The sequence below is a fragment of the Triturus cristatus genome, chromosome 11 (genome assembly GCF_964204655.1).
Source record: "Triturus cristatus chromosome 11, aTriCri1.1, whole genome shotgun sequence".
Classification (NCBI taxonomy): Eukaryota; Metazoa; Chordata; class Amphibia; order Caudata; family Salamandridae; genus Triturus; species Triturus cristatus.
The window spans coordinates 1,044,524,217-1,044,545,460 of record NC_140594.1 but is presented as its reverse complement, the minus strand read 5'-3'; the positions used below and the strand labels follow the sequence as shown (position 1 = coordinate 1,044,545,460).

Below are 21,244 nucleotides of genomic sequence, written 5' to 3'. Positions count from 1 at the left end.
CTTGAGCAAATCAAACACTCACGCCCAGTCAACTGATCTGGGTTTAATCCATCATCATTCTTTAGCTCACTCCACCACCCCAGTTCGGGCAAGGACATATGCAAATCATTCTGACCCTTTGCCTCATGGGAACAGTCCAGCCAGAACTGCCAAGCCACGTCTTCCCTGGACGGAAACAAGCATCCTGGGACCGGTTTCATAACCCTCGTCAGCCAGGCTATCTTGAATCCAGTGGTAAAGTGAGCAAGGGACCCACGTCTGGGCATACCCTGCCAACTTAGGGCGAACAAAGCGATACCAAAGGGGATGATGGATGGAGCGCTTGAGCAAATCAAACACTCAACCCCAGTCAACTGATCTGGGTTTAATCCATCATCATTCTTTAGCTCACTCCACCACCCCAGTTCAGACAAGGCCATATGCAAATCAGTCTGACCCTGTGCCTCATGGGAACAGTCCAGCCCGAACTGCCAAGCCATGTCTTTCCTGGACCGGAAACAAGCATCCTGGGACCGGTTTCGGGTTCCTAACCCTCGTCAGCCAGGCTATCTTGAATCCAATGGTAAAGTGAGCAAAGGACCCACGTCTGGGCATACCCTGCCAACTTAGGGCGAACAGAGTGATAGCAAAGGGGATGATGGACGGAGCGCTTGAGCAAATCAAACATTCACCCCAGTCAACTGATCTGGGTTTAATCCATCATTCTTTAGCTCACTCCACCACCCCAGTTCAGACAAGGCCATATGCAAATCAGTCTGACCCTGTGCCTCATGGGAACAGTCCAGCCCAACTGCCAAGCCATGTCTTCCTTGGACCGGAAACAAGCATCCTGGGACCGGTTTCGGGTTCATAACCCTCGTCAGCCAGGCTATCTTGAATCCAGTGGTAAAGTGGGCAAGGGACCCACGTCTGCGCATACCCTGCCAACTTAGGGCGAAGAAAGCGATACCAAAGGGGATGAAGGGTGATGCCCTGAAACCGGTCCCAGGATGCTTGTTTCCGGTCCAGGGAGGACCTGGCTTGGCAGTTCGGGCTGGACTGTTCCCATAAGGAAAAGGGTAAAGACTGATTTGCATATGGCTGGGTCCAAACTGGGGTGGTGTGGTGTGGTGAGCAAAATAATGATGGATTAAACCCAGATCCTTGTGACTGGGGGTGAATGTTTGCATTGTCCGGCATTCCGTCCATCAATTGTTTCTTTCTTAGCCGGGTCTGGTGGCTCAGTGGACTAATGCGTCTGCTGCAGGGGCCTGTGTTCGACCTCATGGTCACAGGTTCAAATCCCGGCGGGTGCACTCAGCCTTTCATCCATCTGAGGTCGATAAAATGAGTACCATTGAGTTGGGTAACAATAAACATCTGTTATTCAGCTCCAAGATACCCATAGTGGTGAACGTGCGCTTTACAAATACACGTGTTATGTTATGTTATGTTTTGCATATGGAGACGTCCACTGCAGCAGTGCTCGGGTGCTGCAAACATACTGGGGAAGGAAATTCCTCTTGTGCCAGCACCAAAGAAATGTCCTTTGTTTTTTCTGCCTCAGCTGCTGGGAAGGAGCACATTTACCCTTACTTACATTGGGAGACATATCTCAGCCACCCGAGCATCAATTTGGATGGGGAATAGATCAGTGGAAAGGGAAGAATCCCCCCTTTCTAATGGTACCTTCCCTAGTTGATCCCTGCTTGAGGATCTATGCTGAAGGGCAATCCCCAAGCTTGGATCCACCCACCAGACCCTAAGAACAATTTTTTGAGGGAAGAAAGTGCCCACTTTGCAACGGGCAAGTGCACTACCCTTCCCATGACAAACGTTTTATTGCCCCCCCACCCAGGGGCAGAAAGGGGGTAGTTGACTCCAATCTGCCCTCCAGGGGAGGCAGAAATAGACACAAAAAGGAGTGTTAATGAAGGGGGAGCAGCCCCCTCGGCAATGGGCTTGTGCCCAAACCTCCTCAGGCACAAAAGTATTTATACTCATCCTTCCTGGGGGCAAACAGAAAGTAGGTGCCTCCAAGCTCACAAGACACCAGGGAGTATTTTTGTTTATAATGAACACGGGTGGGCTACCTAGGTATGGGGCCAAGCCTTCACCCCGGCAAATATGGCAAGTCTTTTTGTCCCCCACAGGGGAGCAGATTGGAGGTTTCCCATCTGCCTGCTGGTGGGGGAAGAAAGACTAGACATCAGGGAGTAATTCTGTTTATAACGAAAAGGCTTGGCCCACCCAGGCATCAGCCAAAGCCCAACCATGACAAATATGGCAACAATCTTTCTGTCCGCCTAGGAAAGTAGATAGGAGGTCTTTACCTCCAATCTGCACCCGAGGGGAGCAGAAAGCCCACTAGACATTTTTTTTATTGCTGTGTGGGTTGGGCACAGCCTGCCCAGACATCAGGCCAAGATCCACCCCCTACATGACACTCACAAACTTTCTGCCCCTCCCACGGGCAGCTAGGCTTTACCTCCAATGTGCCAACCTGGGGACAGAAAGGCCACTAGACACGAGGGAGATTTTTATTCTTTTTAATCACGGACAGGGTGGAGGGGTTTGCCTAGATTAAAGGGCCAGACCCTCACCTCAAAATGAACCTTACAATCTTTCTGCTGGTATCCTGGGGGTGAGCTGGTTTCATGTGGACAGCCAGTGGTCAGTGCTGGCTGCAGTGAGGAAGTTTAGGTTGAGGAAGTCTGCAAGCTTGGGCGGGGTTATAGGTTTTTGTAGATGGTGGTGATCTTGTTGTGGCAGAAGATGGCGAGGTTGTTGCAGCGTTCTTATGAGGGGCGGATGCTTTTCTCTGTGGCTGCAGGAGTGGTTGAACTCCCGGACTATGTTGAAGAGTTCTTTGCTGAGATTGGAACTGGATTTTATACAGGTGGATAGGGCATTCTTCTTCTCCCTCAGCAACCGGTAATAGAGGTTGAGGGAGGTCTTGAAGGTGGTCCTGTCGGAGTTGTCCTTGCATGCCCGCCCTCTTCTTTCCAGTCACTTGCAGTCGCATTTTGCTATTCTCAGTTCTTCTGTGTACCACAGGCCTGTTTGGTGGAGCTCCTGTCTGTTGGTCTTTATGAGGGTGATGCTGTAGGTACAGTTGGTGAACTAGGTATTGAAGTTCTTGACACCCTGGCCCAGGTTTGTAGCAGTGTCTGGGTTGGATTTGTTGATGGCATCGATCCATTGGGTCGCTATGCTCCATCTTTGGTTGGGGGCACTAGGCAGCGAGGGGGTGGTGGTACGAGGACTGGAGATGTTGAAGTGGATGATGGAGTGGTCAGTTGAGGAGAGTTTGGTGATGTGGCTGTACTTGACCTGGTTGCTGGAGGTGAAGATAGGGTGCAGTGTGTGTTCTACTGTGTGAGTGGGGTTGTTGACTAGTCCGATGTTGTTCATGCTGTCAAGGAGGTTGGCGGTGTTATCATTGAGGTCATCGAGTAGAAGTTGCCTTCGGAATCAATGGCCAGTGGGGCAATGAAGTCTGTAATGATGTTGCCAAAGCTGGAGTATTTCTCTGGGTGTCTGTAGGTGAGGGTGCCTCGGATAGTGGACTTCCAGTCTGTTTGGAGTATGAAGTTGAGATGTTCCATGGCTGGGGTGGCGTATGTCGTAGTGGTGCACTGGATGTTTTTTTTGTGGATGATGAATCTGTCCTCTAAGCTTGTTGATGTGGCCCCAATGTGTGAGCTTGTATCAGTCGGGTGTTGCTGTGGCAATGTTGGGGAGGATGAAGACTTGGCGCAGGGTCGAGGATGATGGTGATGAGGTTCGACAGCTCAGAAACATGCTTGTAAAGTGAATGCATGTTCAGGATGCAGATGAGCTGTTGCGGTGCTGGTGTGGTCTGGTGGTGGTGGCATTCTGATGAGCGAGCTGTTGAAGGTGAAGGTTCAGTGAGTGCCGGTGACCGGCGCTACCGTTGTATTCTAAGGCGCAACAGTAATGTTTGTTGAGGTGTCTGGGGTCCAGAGCATGGAGATCGTCAGAGGTGTAGCTATGGGGGGGAGGGGGGAGGGAGTAGCGGGGGGATGGTAGGAGGTTGAGGAGGGTGGGGAAACAGGGTTCCTAGCGCTGGGCGTGGTTCAGATGAGGACTGGTGTAGACAGGCCTGCTTTGGCGAGCCCGCACTGCCGTCTCCATTAAGTAGGTCCTGGGAAGTGGCATGGGTGCTGGGTGGTAGTGGGCGGGGCTAGCAGGAGGCATAAAGAAGCAAGGCAGAAGCAGCTGCAAGGGGAGTGCAAGGGCAAAAAGGGCAGAAGCAGCAGCATAACGGACGGGGAGCAAGGAAAAGAGGCAAAAGAAAGGCAAAAGAGGAGATTGAAGAAGTAAGAGAAGCAGGCACAGAGAAAGGAACAAGTCTCTGAGGAAGGACGATAGAGTGGACAAAGAGCAGAGAGAGAAGAAAGCGATCAAGGCACAAACAAACTTACCAGAGAACAGAGTTACGGAGAATAAAGAATGAAAAGAGGCAGGCACAGAGGAAGGAATAAAGCTCTGAGAAAGGGCGGTAGAGCAAGACAAAGAGCAGAGATACAGAAGAAAGTGATCATGGCACAAACAAACTTACCAGAAAATGGAGTGGCAGAGAATAAAGGAGAAAGAGAAGCAGGCACGGAGAAAGGAACAAAGCTCTGAGGAAGGACGGAGGAGCGGGCAAAGAGCAGAGATAGACAAGAAAGATAAAGTCACAGACAGAGTTACCCAGAGGAGAAGGCAGAGGGCAGCAGTGCTGGGTCATGGATGTTGGGGGGGCCCCGACAGCTGGGGTGAGAGCTGGTCCTAAGGACAAGGGGCGATACGTGGGTGAGGTGTCCCACCACCCTTTTGATTTGTTTCGGCCAAATTTTCTCCCAGGTGTCTGATGGCCTTTCTGTCCCTCCGGTGACAATGTTTGGGTAAACATACTAAATCCAACGTCTGGGGGCAAAGACAAGATGCACCTATTCTAGAGTGGCCACCAAGCATCATGACGTGATGCTTGGTGGGTACTACACCTGTTGACTGGCCGGCTGGACAGAGGAGCATTGCAGACACAGGCCAGGTCTGGAAGGTGGACTAGCCTGCACACATTAAAGGTGAACTGATCCAAACTGGTTCCAATGAAGCACACCAAGAATAAACATCCTCGGACTGCAAAATCTATGACCAAAAAGTAGGATTCCAAGACCCACCTTTGTTCCTTGCTGTGGTCTCTTCTACTGAGGAGGTGGTAATATGTAGAGTACTAAAGGACTACTACGCAGCCATGGGTTGGTGTCATACTGAAAAACAAATCTCCAGATGCGAGGGAACATGCCATCAGTCAGTTCTGAAGGACTGACCTGGGTGCCAAGACCTCTTGCCTGTGAACAAGGGAACCCTGCAGATGGAACTGATCGTGGAAGAGGCTACCGCAGTTGACCATGTCATTGGATCCATCTGACAGACTCACTAAGCAGGAGCACCAAAAGTATAGTGGTACCTCTAGACCAGGCACTGCAATCATTAACTTTAAATCCCTCTGGTTTGCACATAGGGCACTGTTTGACAAAGGACCAGCAATCTCTTAAATCATTGCACTCCTTCTATACACCTGGGAGATCGCTGTGCGCTTCTAATGCCTTTCTGGCTAAGATTCCTTTGATTAAGAGAGTAAAGGCAGTTTGGGGGAAGAGACCTTTTACACTCAATGCATCTGAACTTTGATTGATACAGTGGATACATCCAAAAAAGTGCCAATGGGTGGATAAATAGATGCATGAGTGCAATGATGAGTGACTAAGTAAATGGATGAGTGAGTGGATGGAGTGAGTGACAGCATAGATGAAAGCATTAAGGCATTTTCAGTTATAGGCCAAAAGTATTGGATTTGCCAGTGCGTGTTTTGTAAATTGCCACCTTCAGAGACCACTCCAAAAAAAAGACTAACTAAACAGATGCAGTTCCTGATCGAAACTATAGTTTTAAAAAAGTCAAACTTTTTTTTCACACGTTTATCACAACTTGACATCGCCATGAAATTAATTATTCTGCTGATATTCTGCAATCTAGGTGAAGGCCACTGCCTGCAAGATCTATTACTGAATTCATGCATTTCATTTAAAACAGTAGTAACACAATTACTTCAATTTGCTGAATGAAATTTATTAGCTGTTCTCCTCTTTCTGACAAATGGAATGGATAATGCTAGATGTTCATTAAAAAACAAATATGTGGCTCTAGAAAATGCAAACAGGATGTCAGAAGCATAGATTTTTTGTTCTAACAATTCATTGCAAATAGGCAATGTCCAAATATCAAACTTTAATATAAGAAACGGATGCAGGCAGGTGGATGCAGTTTTCTTCGAGATCCATATTGGTCCTATTACGCTGTGTTGAGGTATTTACACCATGACTACGATACCATGTAAGCTATGACAGCCTCCTTGGAGGAAAAAGGTTCATACAGACTAATATGGTTACCCTATGATAAAAACATGCATGTTACATAAAAATGAAACACTTTGTAGAAAAGAGGAGAACATGCCCATAGTTTATTTGTAAGCAAATTTACCCAAGAGCTGTGTCACACAGCCACATTATCCCCGTTTGTACTCCTCACAAATATGGAAGTTAAATCTCAATTTAAACTGAAACTGTATTCCCAAAACAAAAAAGTAAGGAGTAGGTGGTAAAAGAAAATATATTTTATATTTATATTTATATATATATATATATAGGTGTGTGTAACTATGTAAATAAAATTTCCATAGTTACATAGTTTAGTTCAAGAAAGTTTAATATATATATTATTATAACAAAATAGGCAGTTATTGTGGGTAAAATATTCTTTAAAATCTGACACATAAAAGTACAATTTTAGTTAGAGGGTAGGAATATCACTCATTTCTGCAATGGTCATCATATCACTGCTATCTTGTCTGAATTTCTATACATTAAATTGCATGAATCTACAATTCTTCACAAATAAACATTCTTCCTAAGTGCCCATTTCATTTTATAAAGCAAAAATGTGATGACCATTACACATACTTTTTGTAAGACACTGAAAGTTGTGATGACGAGCATGGTTTAAAACATCTTAACAGTTTTTCCTAGCAATCACATTTGCAAAAATAAAATTTTTAAAACAGACCATAAGAATATTCTTCATAATATTATGGGAATTAACAGTTCTTGTGAAAATATGAATAAATGAAAATTAAAATATTTCCTCTTAACTGCCTGCAAATAAAAACAGTTGCCAGGAAAGTAAAAGTGATTTAAAAAAACCTAAAACATCTAGCTAAACCATGCTCTTAAAGTCAAGCGTGCACAGTCGCTTACAAACCAAATCTTTAAGACCACATTTCTTTCACTTGTTATGAAATTATGTTTTAAAAGAATGTATATAAAGCTTTTCTGAAAATCTCTAAAAGTCACTTTCCCTTAAACATTAAGGAATGTTAACAGATTTACCATCCCCCTTTAAAAGCTGGTCGGTGCATTCTGCCTCCTGTATTAAAAATAAAATGGCAACAAATCGAAAGTACTGGAAATGATTTAGAAAACCCTTTTGTAAAAGGTGTTCGGAGCGCCAGATCATGAATGGACAGGATATGCGAGAAGCAGAAGGCATTCTCCAGAGGAGACAGAGTAATCAAGTGTAGTGGGCTGTGGAGTTATTACATAGGAGCCTTTTCTTTAATTTTCATAATTTCTCTTTCGCTGGAACCCATATCAAAGGGCCTGACTGTTCTTCAATGATTTGTTTCACTTGGTTGTAGATCTCTTCTAGCGTGTCCCCGAGTACAATAGCTGCAAAAAGGAAAAAAACAAAAAGAAGTCATTGCTAGGGCATACAGATTTTTTGTTACTTAAAGATAATACAATTTTGGCTATCCTAATTCTATTGATGGATTAATAATACATTTGCAATAGCTGTACCCTTCAGACTAAGATCTAGAATAATTAAACCACAGTCTAAAAATAATATTGAAAAGTGGCCTCCTCAGTTAAGCACTCAGGGAGGCACTCAGGGAAGCATATTATGAAACAACCAAGTAGAGTGAAAATTAATAATCAGTTTGACTATCATCTGAAATAAATAATCGTGCACAAATCAGACATGTAAAACCTATTTAATCGTAAATATTTCTGACACACAAACTTATAAACCTAGGAACGTGCCATTTTAAAGATTTTTGGAGCACTGGCAAGACATTTTGGCAGCCCTTGTTTGTAAAAACGTTATTTCCCCTATTCAACTAATTCATAATAAACTATACTGAATTGTATGTTAAACTTCCAAAAACAGTAGCAAACACAGAGGTGATTTAAGGCATAGTTGTTAAAGTGATACGATGTGCATTAAAAAATATATTTTTTTTATTTGACATCTGAGCATGCCTGGCTTTTCATGCCTTAACCCTCTCGGGCATTTGTTGGCAATTAAACTAATAAAATAATCCCCTTCTTGCCTTACTTCTCCTAACAATTTATCTTACTTTGCTTTCTTTACCCATCTGTCCATCCATCCGTATACCTACCTGATATTGGTCTCTTCTCTCAAATCACCTATGCCTTCCTCAATATGCCTCTCTAGGCCACTTCTCTCAACCTTGCTTCTCGGTGCCAACGTCTAAATCTTTACCCCCTCTACCTCAACTCTGCTTCATACCTCTCTGTACCTCACTCAGATATCCTTTTAAACTTGCCTCTCCTCCATCTAACTCACCGCTCTTAAACTCATCTGCATTACCTTGCCCATCTCTCCTCAGTTCTCTACACCAGACCTCTCTGTATCTCCCTGTGCTCTTGTTCTACCTCATCACTCTCTAACTCACATCTCACTATACCTTATATCTATTAATACTTCATTTTCCTCTTATTACCTCATCTCGCTATTCCACCTCTATCTCCGTAACTAACCTCACAATTTAACTCACCATTTTGCCTTTATTAAACACAATTTAATAGTGTTCCTTAGTCATCATTTCACTACACAAATGTGAGCTCAGTGTATTGGTTAATTTGGTTTGGCAGCAAAAAAAAATTTGATTGAAAGGTGGCAGAGGGGATGCAGATGAAGGAAGACCCCTGTTGCAGAATCTTTAATATCTTTCTTATGGCCCAAGTCATTGGTTGATTGCATCAAAAATGCTACAGAGTATCTACTTAACATATTAATTACCTGTGCAATCTAACACGGAATTTCTACTCACTAGTCAAGCTCAGCTTTTGTTAAGTCTAAAAGAGATGCATAAGGATTCTCAAAAGTTATACCCTAATTCGCTTTAGCAAAAATAATTATGTGCAAATCCAAATATCAGAAAAGTCCAAATTTATTTGCCGAACACCCAAGGTGACAAAATTGTCTACACATTAATGTTATTGGATCCAATGAATAGCCTGCACACCTCAGCAGTCATGAACATGGCAACTGTACTGACAGAACCGCAAAGACTTGTCATCTGAAAGGTCGAAGGAACTAAAAAGATGAGATGGCACGAAGGTGCTTCTATGAAGAATCTCGCCACTTGATGATGGGGACCTGAAGAACAAGTTACTTACCTTCGGTAACAATGTATCTGTAAGAAACATTAGTTAGTTAGATTCCTCACCTTAGAATATCCCCAGGCGTCAGGCTGGATCCGGAAAGATTTTTGTAGCAATACCCCTTTCGCGTCGCTAGGCGTCGTCTGCGGCTCCACGTCCGTCGTCGGCGTCGTGCGCCGGAATGAAGTCGGAGTACTTAGACGCCGCCCTCGCGCGCTGACGTCAGTTCTTATACATAGCTTTCCACGCCAGGGACGCTGAGCCATGCAAGAGACCGACACTGGTGCCAAAAAATCTAGGGCCCTGAAAGGGAGAACCTTAACCCTAGATGTCGGTTCGCAGAACGAGGAGGCTGGGTGGGTCGGTGAGGAATCTAACTAATGTTTCTTACAGATACATCGTTACCGAAGGTAAGTAACTTGTTCATCTGAAAGAAACATGTTAGAGTCCTCACCTTAGGATAGATACCCCAGCAATACCAACCCCGGAGGTGGGCCTGCGAACCAAGATCACACCAGGAAGTCCTGGAGAACAGAATGGCCATCTCTCCGGACTTGGCTGTCCAGGCAATAGTGCTTGGCGAACGTGTGCAGTGAAGCCCACGTCGCCGCCTGACAGATGTCCTGCAAGGGGACTCCCCGTCCCAGGGCAGTTGTCACCGCTGTGGCCCGGGTGGAATGGGCTCGCAGCCCAACAAGAGGGACCTTTTTCGACAAGAAATAGCAGAGTTTAATACACAACACGACCCATCGCGAGATGGTGCGCTTGTGCACAGCTTTACCCTTCTTCGCACCTACTTATCCAACAAAAAGTTGGTCGTCCACCTGGAACTGTTTTGTGCGGTCCAAATAAAATGACAGCGCACGTTTTGGTTGACCGGCGCCGACCGAGATCCAGGCCTGGATCCCTCGGGGACCTGCGGCGTCGAGGCCGGAGCCATCGACGGGGCCGGAGATGCCGGCACGCAAGGTCGCCCAGTCGAACCTGCGGGGCCCGAAGGCGCGCCTACAGGTGTCGACGGCGGAGCCAGGCCTCTCATGGCCGAGAGGAAGGCACTGACCTCCGCCGGAGTCGCGTCAGTCTCAGGGACCGGCGGGTATGAGGACGGACGCGGCTCCTGCGGCTCAGACCGAGCTGCGGGGGTGGGACCACCCTCAGCCGAGTCGCGCGATTGGCGAGGGGAGTCCGAAGAGCTTCTTGGAGTGCTTCGACTTACCGGAAGACCCCGATGAGCGATGATGATGGCTGCGGCTCCACGATCGGTCCTTGGACCTCCTCCTGGACCGAGAGCGGCGCGGAGCCGAGTGCCGAAGCTCGAGAAGCTTACGGGACCGCTCCCGCCTAGCTTTCGATGTCAAGGCCTGGCAATCGAGGCACGACTCCGCGTCATGGTCGGCCCCCAGGCAATAAAGGCACCGGCGATGGTGATCCGTCACCGACATCAGGCAATGACAGGCGTCACAGGCTTTGAAACCAGGCATCCTACCGGCACCAGAGTCGAGTTGATAGACCAAAAAAGTTAGTCAAAAAATTACTAGGGGTAAGCTCTTCCCGGATCGGCGCTTACTGGCGCGGAAAAAAAGAACTGACGTCAGCGCGCGAGGGCGGCGTCTAAGTACTCTGACGACGTCATTCCGGCGCCGACGACGGACGCGGAGCCGCAGACTACGCCTAGCGACACGCAAGGGGTATTGCTACAAAAATCTTTCCGGATCCAGCCTGGGGATATTCTAAGCTGAGGAATCTAACTAACGTGTTTCTTTCAGATTGGCTGAGCATGTGCAGTCTTCTCCTGGAAGGCCCTGTGTTTTCTCAAGACAATAGGATCAGTCTTGGTATACCATAATGTACCTCAATCAAACTAACTGTTGTCCTGCTCAATGGAATGTAGTGAGGGGAACAAGTACAGGAGAACATTTATCACCAGACTTCAAGGAAATACATCTGCTCTCAAGCTCCACACAACATAAGAAATATATCCAGGCTGAGGAAAGGTTAGCTGCCTGAATCATTTGCAGCAGAACACCACAACAAGAAGCTTGCTGCTAGGAAGGAGCAGAGAAGATATGAAGTGCAACAGCGAAAACACACTAACAAATCCCTTGACAAATGCGGCAAAACATTTACATTACAGTTAAATCAATAGAGCCAAACTACTTAAACCAACAGAAACAAAAAGCCCTGTTGACTAAGGAGTATACCAACCTGTGAAATGTTCCGTAAATTCTTGTTCCAGTTTTGTAGCTCTTTCAAATGTCTTCCTGGCCTGGTCTTCAGTTAGGCGTTTATTCATCTCCCTGTTACAAGGATCACATAGTAACGATTATAAACAGGAAGCTTTAAGGTGCTTATCGAATGGAAAAGCACTTGTAATGTTACAAATTCTGCACATACTGCTGCCAATTAATGTGCATTCATTTTAACAAATATTAAATGTCAATTCAGAAAAAGAAAATGTAAGAGTTCAGTAAACAAAAAAATGTAAATGCACCACATCAAGTAGTTACTCTTTTGCAATGTATGAACACATCCCTTTTGAGCCATCATATTTACTGTCAGACAAGGAAAACCGGATGGATGTATCCCAGATACAAATTGGGAAATTGTGGGGTCAGGTGCAACAAACTGATGGCACCACATTGCACACTGTTAGAAATTGGGTTTGTGGTTGGCTCGGTGCAACACTAGTCAAGCAGCAACCACAATCCTTGTTAGGGTAAGGCTCAAGCAAACCCCAAAATAACCTGCATTGAATCCCCTGGTAGCTTGGCACAGCTGCCAGGCTTAACTTAGAAGCAATGGGTTAAGTATTTGTGCAACACTTCAAACAGTAACACAGTGAAAACACATCACAAAAGGAGCCAACAAAACAGTTAGAAAAATACAGCAATTTGTAATAAATAAAACAAGACCAACACAGCAAGAATCCAATTAGTAGAGCCGGAGCTATTGAATTTTAAAGGTTTTAATGAAAATAGTGCCAAAAAGCACAAAGTACCAACTGGGAATAGGTGATAGAGCATGACCGTGCCAAAATCACAAATTTAGGCCAACCGCGATGGAGCGCAGGCCGGCTACATGGACCTAGTTAGGCCAGTGAACAGAGTACCTAAAATCTTGGTTGTGGAGCATTATGTGGATCACCTGAAGCGATGTGTCGGTTCTAAGATGCGGCGAGGCTGCGATGCAAGGTCCTCTTGCGCTGTCGTCAAAGATCCTGGTGACGAGGCTTGTGATGCGAAGTCCGTCGTCTGGGTTGCAGCGCACATCGGGCGATGAGTCAGTTCCGAACAGCTTTGAGGCTGCGATGCAAAGTACGGCATAGTCAAAGCTGCCATCTAAGAGGGATACAAGGGGCGGTAGCTGCACCGTCAGAGCGATGCGTCTGTTCCAAGGACTGTGGTGGTGATGTGGGTCTTTGCGACTGGTCCATTCCACGCAGAAGCAGAGAAGCCTCAGTTCTGCTCGGGGATGCGTCGCTCAGCAGACAAGATGAATCTGTTCCACTGGCAAGCACCTTAGGCCCACTTCCATAGGTCCAGGACTGGAATGGCACCACTTGGCAGGGCAGACTCACAGATGGCAGAGTCCAGGTGCAAGGTTGTTGTAAGCTTCATGGTTCAAGAGATGCAGTTCTAGTCCTTCTCACACAGGCTAGAAGGGAGCAATTCAGCAAAGCAGGACCTGGGCCAATGTGAGCATTTTGAATTTGTCCTGCAGGAAATCATTCACAGGTCAAAGATCTAAAACAGGATGAAGGTCTCTGTCTTTTGGCACACGGAAACAGCAGTAGTAACAACATGTCCTTTGGAAATTAGAGTTCCCACCTCTTGCAACAAGATGGAATGGTGCTCCTCTGAAAGCCACACTGATGTGGTAGAAAACTGTGTTGGGCCAAAAAGAAACTGACAGCATAGCCCTGTTGACTTATTTGAGGGACCAATCTGTCAGATGAGATGGCCTGCCACCCCAGGAGAACATGTCAGATCCTGCCTCCCACGGGGTGATTGTGTGCTGCTAAGGGCAAACTAAAGCAGCTTGGAGGCTGATCCTATAGGAGAGAGGGGCTGAGAATATTGGTGCCCCTGGTGAACAGTAGGCAGAAAAATCCCAACTTTCTGAAACTGCAATTTTCCAGAATAGGAACTTTAAACACATTTTAGTGTTCGAGGATTTTGAATTACAACTCAAATGAGTAGTAGAAGTATTTCTCAAGCTGTTCCGACATTGAAGTTATCACTTATTAAGTATAAGAAGGCAACCCAGTATTAGTCTATCTGTGAGATAGCCTTGCTACAGTGAAAAACGACTTTTGGAGTTTTCTACTTTTTAAATACCAGTCACCATGCTCAATTAACAGTTAGGGCCTATCCTAAGAAATCTACAGTTAGAAATATCCATCAGAATCCTAAAGAAGCGACCAGTACTTTATCTTGGCACTAACCTGTTTTGATCATTATGGACTAAGGTGCATAATATTTTAGCTAGGATTTTAGCATGTACTTTGACCTCAATATTAATAAAGGATATTGGATGGTAAAATGGGCAGTCATTTGCTGGTTGATTGGTTCTTAAGACTACAGATATGAATGCACTACAAAGGTAGGACATGGGGTTTGAGCTGTGAGCCATCTCGAACAGCGCTTCTAGGTCTAGAATTATTAGCGAGGCATATCTTTTTTTAAAAAAATCCAATGGGAATCCACTCACGGCAGGCATTTTTCCGGAGCGCACCTCCGATATGGCCTGTTGAATTTCTTCTGCAGATATAGGGAGATGGAAAAGTTTCTTACCTGTAATCCTGGTTCTCATCCAGGAGAATCCTCATTAAGGTCATTAGCACTGAATTGTCCCAGCCAATATTACCTAGTAACCGATACCTTGCTGGACACTTGGTCCAAACCATGCTGGTGAAGAGGCGACCTAATTATTTCACACAGCATCTTACTTCAGAGAGTCTGGTGGCCTAGGTTTTTACCAGCAAGGTGAACCCCACCTCATTCCGGACGACCCCTCAACCTAAGCACTAGGTAGTTATAATAGGAAAAGTGTTTTTGTGTTGCTAGTATTTTTGGCAACATTTGAAGAATCTCCACAAAGCTTTCCAAAACTGTTCTACTTGACTAGGTGGTGCATGGAACGTTACGGGGTGATCCGTCAAGTGGGGGCTCAGCGAAAAGGAGGGAACCCAAAATGCAAACTCGCCATGCATTTTCCATAGACTTCTTTAGGGAGGGCTACAGCAAAAACTGCTGGATGGAGTTACACCAATTCAGCAGGAAGTCATTCTAAACAAAAAGAGGGGTGACGGACCTCAAGAATAGCACCTCACCCTAACACTGCTGTCTTATTAAAGTTGTTGTTCGTGCACAAATCTCCAGCACCTGTCACCCTTTGGTGCCACTGGCCACAGATTCAATCCACAAATTCAACAAAAGGAGGTGCATCAAACAAAGTACATTTCAGTCCATTTATGTTTTCTTTGTTTCATGCTTTATTTCAATATCCACAAGTGATCATAAAAGCAGCCAACGTGTTTTATTATAAGGCACAAGCCTGTTAGAACTTCTCCAGGGCTCAAAAAGCAGAATATAAACACTCTCAAAAGTCGAGTTGATAATGGTTTATTCAGCAGCTCTCTGCAATTATCAATTTCATGATGTAGCAGAAATTTAAAGTCTAGAGTTCTCCCACCTCATGGCAAAGGCGAATGACTGAAACGTTGTGGGTAAGTAAAGCTGAGCGTATACTCCAGGTAGTCATGGGAAAATCCAAATAGCAGAGCGGTCTGCCATAATACGCGATCTCCAACTTCCCCGTTGTCCTGTGTAAAAAAGCATCTCCAACTCATTCAGGACGACCCATCACCTAAGCACTAGGTAGTTATAGTTAGGATTGCTTTTGAATAGGAAAAGTGTTTTTGTGTTGCTAATATCTTTGGCAACATTTGACGAATCTCCACAAAACTTTCCAAAACTGTTCTACTTGACTAGTTTGTACATGGAACGTTTCGGGGTGATCCGTCAAGTGGGGGCTGAGAGAAAAGTAGGGGTCCCAAAATGCAAACCGCCATGTATTTTCCATAGACTTCTTTAGGGAGGGCTACAGCAAAAACTGCTGGATGGAGTTACACCAATTAGGCGGGAAGCTACATCTTTGTCTGCCGATTGTGCTTTTTGTGATTTGTTGTAAATTCGTTCAGTAGTTTTTGAGATATATAGGATAAAAAAATAATTGCATATTTTGGCAGTTGGATTTGCGAGAGTTGCATCCGAGAGCGCAAAATCAAAAATGGAGCTCTTTGATTCGTCGAGAGGTTCTTGCAGGAGCTAGAGGCTCCTGTGACTCTCGCGAGAGCTCTGACTGTTGGAATGATGGAAATGTAATGGCTGCCATTACAGTTTACTGTGAAAAATTGGAGGTGTTGTGGAAATGAAGTAAAAAAGCTACATAAGGGGGCAGCAGAAAGGCATGCTGTCCCCTTAGATTTAGAGAGAAGGTGTCTAAGGGAGAACTTCTGTGAGGATAATATATGTATATTTTACAATCTTGCGGGTTCATGTCTAGTAAATAACAAGTTACTTACCTTAGGTAACGCTTTTTTGGTGGATACAATATCTGCCTGTAGATTCCTCACCTTTTGAATACCCCCTGCGCCAGCATTCCACGGGAAAATTCTTTCCTAGCTAACCCACGTTGACGAGGACGTCACAATGGACCGGCTCCGCTCGCAGCACCGAATGACGTCATCGGAGTCACAAAAGGACCTCGTCGGCGTGCGGACGTCAGTTCCACCCATTTTTTCCGTGCCACCGAGGCAAATGGGCGGACCGACACATTTTCAAATGCAAACATAGCATACCAAATATACACATATATATAAATTCACAAATGCATAATCAATAAAGGTATAGAGATATAGCAATAGAATAAGCAATTCTCATTATCCAAATACAAACATGATTAAGAAATATTAAATAAAATAATTTTTGGGTAGAAACAGGTGGACAACGGGGAGGCGGGTGGGAGTGTGAGGAATCCACAGGCAGATATTGTATCCACCAGAAAAAGTGTTACCGAAGGTAAGTAACTTGTTCTTCTGATGGATACTTCTACCTGTGGATTCCTCACCTTTTGAATAGATTCCCAAAGCCATACCTCTCCAGGAGGAGGGTGTCCACCTGACTAGATCAAAAAATCCTGCAAAACAGAGCGAGCAAAATGGCCATCCCTCCTAACCTCAGAGTCCAAGCAGTAATGCTTTGCAAAGGTGTGGAGGGAGGCCCAAATTGCTGCCTTACAGATATCAAGAACAGGAACACCTCTAGCCAAAGCAGAAGTAGTAGACTTCGCTCTGGTGGAATGAGCTCCGATACCTTCAGGAGGTTCCTTCTTGTCCAGGGCGTAGCAAATCTTGATGCAGAAGATAATCCACCTGGAAGGCGTCCACTTGTGCACTGCCTTGCCTTTCATTTTCCCAACATAGCCCATGAAGAGCTGATCGTCCAGCCTCAGATCTCTAGTCCGATCCAAATAAAAGCGGACAACCCTCTTAGGATCCAACCGATGCAGTCTCTTCCTCCTTGGAAGGGTGAGGGAGAGGATAAAAGGTAGGTAAAGTGATGGATTGTCCCATATGAAAAGGGGTAACCACCTTGGGAAGGAAAGCAGCCCTGGTCCTTATAATCAACTTATCCGCATGAATGGTCAGGAAAGGAGGTTTCGAACTAAGAGCTTGAAGCTCACTTCCCCTCCTAGCCGAGGTAATGGTAATCAAGAAAACCATTTTAAAAGAAAGAAGCCTCAACGGGCAAGAGTGAAGAGGCTCAAACGGAGAACCCATTAAAGTGAGTACAATATTCAAATCCCACTGAGGCATAATGAAAGGTGTGGGACGAAACGTATTTGTAAGGCCCTTAATGAACCTCATGACAATGGGGGACTTAAATAAAGACGGCTGGCCCGGAAAACATAAAAAGGCCGACAACGCCGATAAATAGCCCTTAACAGTGGCTACAGCACAACCTTGCTGTGCTAAAGACAAAGAAAACTCCAAAATATTAGACAAGCAGGCCTTCAAAGGGTCAATGTCTCTCTCTCCGCACCACTTAACAAATCTAGAACATCTGGAAGAGTAAACAGACTTAGTGGAGTGTCGCCTGGATGATAAAATAACATCCACTATATCCGGCAGGAGAGAGAAAGTACTCAGGTTGTCCTGTTCAATCTTCAGGCATGAAGGTGCAGGCTCTGTTGGTGAGTGTGTAGAACCTGCCCCTGCGACTGCAAGAGGAGGTCTGCCCTGAAAGGGAGACGGAGCGGAGGGTGCGACGAGAGGTGAAGAAGGTCTGTGTACCACACCCTTCTTGGACAATCCGGGGTGATCAATATAACTTGGGCCCGGTCTTGGCGAATCTTCCTCAGAACCCGTGGAATCAAGGGTATGGGAGGAAACGCGTAAAGGAGTTGTGAGCTCCAATCTATCTGAAACGCATTCCCAAGGCTCCCTGCATCGGAAACTGGAGACTGCAGAATAACGGGCAGTGCGCGTTCTCGTGAGTGGCAAACCGGTCCAACCGAAGAGATTCCCACATCTGAAAGATGCGATGGACCACCTCCGGATGAAGCCGCCACTCGTGATCGGCCGAGTAACGCCAACAGACTGTCCGCACGAACATTCAGCACACCGGCCAGATGATTTGCAAACACACAAATCCGCTGGCCCTGAGCCCAGGACCAGTGCCGCAGAGCCTCTCAACAGAGGCGATAGGACCCTACACCTCCCCGTTTGTTGATGTACCACATCACGGTAGTGTTGTCCGTTAGGACCTGAACCGACTGACCGTGAAGGGAAGGGAGAAAAGCCTTCAGTGCCAAACGTATCGCCCGCAATTCCAGAAGGTTGATGTGAAGCAACCTTTCCTCTGGAGACCAAAGGCCTTTGACCTCCAGATCCCCCAGATGAGCTCCCCACCCTAGAGTGGAGGCATCCGTGATCACTGTGGCCACTGGCGGAGGAGGCTGAAAGGGCTTTCCTGGAGACAGGTAGCCCTGCACACCCCACCAAGACAGCTCCACTGCAGCTTCTCTGGAGATTCTGATGTTCTCCCAGAGATCTCCGTTGTGCTGATACCACTGCCTGCGGAGGCACCACTGGAGTGCCCTCATGTGCCAGCGTGCATGGTTGACCAACAGAATGGAGGAAGCGAACAGACCGAGCAGGCGAAGAACCTTCAGGACTGGAACAACCGCTCCATCGTGAAATAAAAGAATCCTTTCCTGTATGTTGAGAATTCTCTGCGGTGGCGGGATAGCTCGACAAACAGAAGTGTCCAGTATTGCCCCTATGAACAAGCTGCGCTGAGAAGGCACCAGGTGAGATTTGGGTACATTTATCAAAAAACCCAATCTGAACAACAGATGAGTTGTCACTTGCAAGTGGCGCGAAACCAACTCTGGAGACTCTGCTTTCAACAGCCAGTTGTTCAGGCAGGGGAAAACAGGAACCCCTGACCTTCTGAGATGAGCCGCTACCACCGCCATCACCTTTGTAAAGACTCGAGGCGCGGAAGTGAGACCGAACGGAAGAACCTTAAACTGGTAATGTTACGATCCCACCGTGAATCAGAGATACTTATGATGCGACTTCAGGATGGGAAGATGAAAATACGCATCCTGCAGATCGATGGACACCATCCAGTCTTCCTGTTGCAGCGCAAGGAGAACCTGAGCCAAGGTCAACATTTTGAACTTTTCCTGCCTGAGGTAAAGGTTCAAAATCCTGAGGTCCAAGATTGGTCTCACACGACCGTCCTTTTTACGGATCAGGAAATATCAGGAGTAGCAACCCTGACCCCTTTCCTGCTCCGGAACCACCTCTATCGCACCTTTTTGAAGTAATGTAAGAACCTCTTGCTGCAAAAGCAGCAAGTGGTCTTCTGAACAACCGCCCTGGCGAGGAGGGTAAGGAGGAGGAAACCCTAAAAATGGAAGGGCGTAGCCATTCTCCACAAGATTCAAGACCCAACAATCTGATGTGATCAGTCTCCAGTCTTGTAGAAAGTGGGACACCTGACCTCCAACTGGACTAAGATGGGGAATCTAGAACTGCTTTCCTGATGTTCCAACGGTGGCGGGAGGGGAGGTAGAGGAAGAGGAGGAGGTCTTTTGTCGATTTGCACCCCTGAGGCCCCTCTTATTCTTTCCTCTGTATGATTTGTACAAGGGATTCTGCGGTTGACCCTGCTGAAATTGTTGGTGGCCACGAAAGGAAGCAGATCTCTTAAAGCCCCGATATCTTTTGTACCCATAACCTCTAGACTGCACCTGGAGGCCTAAAGATCTTGCGGTAGCCCTACTGTCCTTGAAACGTTCAAAGGCTGAATCTGCCTTTGAACCAAAGAGCCTTGACCCATCAAAGGGAAAATCCAGCAAAGTCGCCTGAACATCAGCCGAAAAACCAGAAGACTTGAGCCATGCCTGTCTCCTTGTAGCTACAGAAGACCCCATAACACGAGCCAGAGTCAGCAGTGTGCATGCCTGACTGAATCACTTGACGTGCTGCGGCCTGCGAATCCGAAATGTCTTCCAAGAAGTTGGCACGATCTTCCTCAGGCAACTTAGGAGCCAATTGAACAACAGAGTCCATCAATGCGTCAATATATCGTCCAAGAAGGCAAGTTGCATTAGTTGACTTTAGAGCTATACTAGCAGAAGCAAACACCTTTGCAGCTTGCTCCATCTTCTTTGAGTCTCTATCACCCAAAATGGTAGGAAAAGCACTAGAAGACTGTTTTGAGCAAGAAACTTGGACAACTAGACTCTCCGGTGTCGGATGCGATGACAAAAAAGCTGGATCACCAGGGGCAGGTTTGTACCTTCTCGAGATAGAACGAGATACAGCCGGAGCAGACAAAGGCTTCTGCCACACCTCCATAATTGGATCTGTTAAGGCATTTGTGAAAGGAAGTAGAGGCTCAGAAGTTGACGAAGTATTTAAAACTTCCGTCAGTATATTGAAGTTTAAGGACCAATAAATCAGCCGCCTTCTTTAGGACTACATGGTAAGGTGCAACGTCCTGAACACCACATCCACTTGCAGATGGTAAGTCATACTCGGTGGATGAGTTTGAAGGCCTTCAGGAAGCTAGTGGCCTTGATACTTTCCCTGAGTCCACAATTTCTCCTTCCTCCTGATCTTGCAAATACTCCTTCTCCTCAAGCAATCTCGGAGCCTCTCTCCTGGAGTGTTGCTTAGGAAACGGCGTCGGTGGAGCCACACGCGGCACAGGAGAAGACACCAGCGGCGTCGATGGAGGAGCCTCAACATCGAACCTCGACGTCGATCGAATTCGAGGTGGAGCCTACTCAGCAGCTGAAGGAGTCCGGGGAGCCCGAGTGGACGATCTCGGCGCCGGGAAATGCCAAGCCGGAGACAACGGCATAAAAGGTTCCTAGGTATAGAACTGAGGCACACCCAGGTTGAAAGCCAAAGGACCCACGGGGCCTGAAGGCGCGCCGGATGGGAGTCGAGGCTCTTGTAAACAAACCAAACATCGCATTGAGAAAATGCAAAGAGTCAGCCCCAGGAGCAGGAAAAGGAGGATATGGATCCGTACCTTCCTGTAGGGGAGTCACCTGAGGTCACACTGGAGCCTGCGGAGCAGGGGACGGCGCCCGCACAGATTAAGCCACACGGCCTGGAGAGGACTCTCCCGGCACCGGTGACG

At 46.4% G+C, this 21,244-nt stretch overlaps 1 protein-coding gene across 16 annotated transcripts in view; it reads right to left on the bottom strand.

Moving 5' to 3' along the window:
* Positions 1–6,738: 6,738 nt before the first annotated feature.
* DLG1 (discs large MAGUK scaffold protein 1) overlaps positions 6,739–21,244 on the bottom strand; it is a 1,320,486-nt gene continuing 1,305,980 nt past the window's right edge. For 12 of the 16 annotated variants that reach the window (XM_085635286.1, XM_085635289.1, XM_085635285.1 and 9 more), the window contains 2 exons: positions 11,721–11,812; positions 6,739–7,775 (listed from right to left, as the gene is read on the bottom strand). In XM_085635286.1, the coding sequence (XP_085491412.1) occupies positions 7,669–7,775; positions 11,721–11,812 (199 nt within the window). In that variant the 3' untranslated portion in view covers positions 6,739–7,668. The remainder of the gene's footprint in view (positions 7,776–11,720; positions 11,813–21,244) is intronic. The other 4 variants (XM_085635299.1, XM_085635298.1, XM_085635300.1 and 1 more) reach the window with 1 other exon arrangement.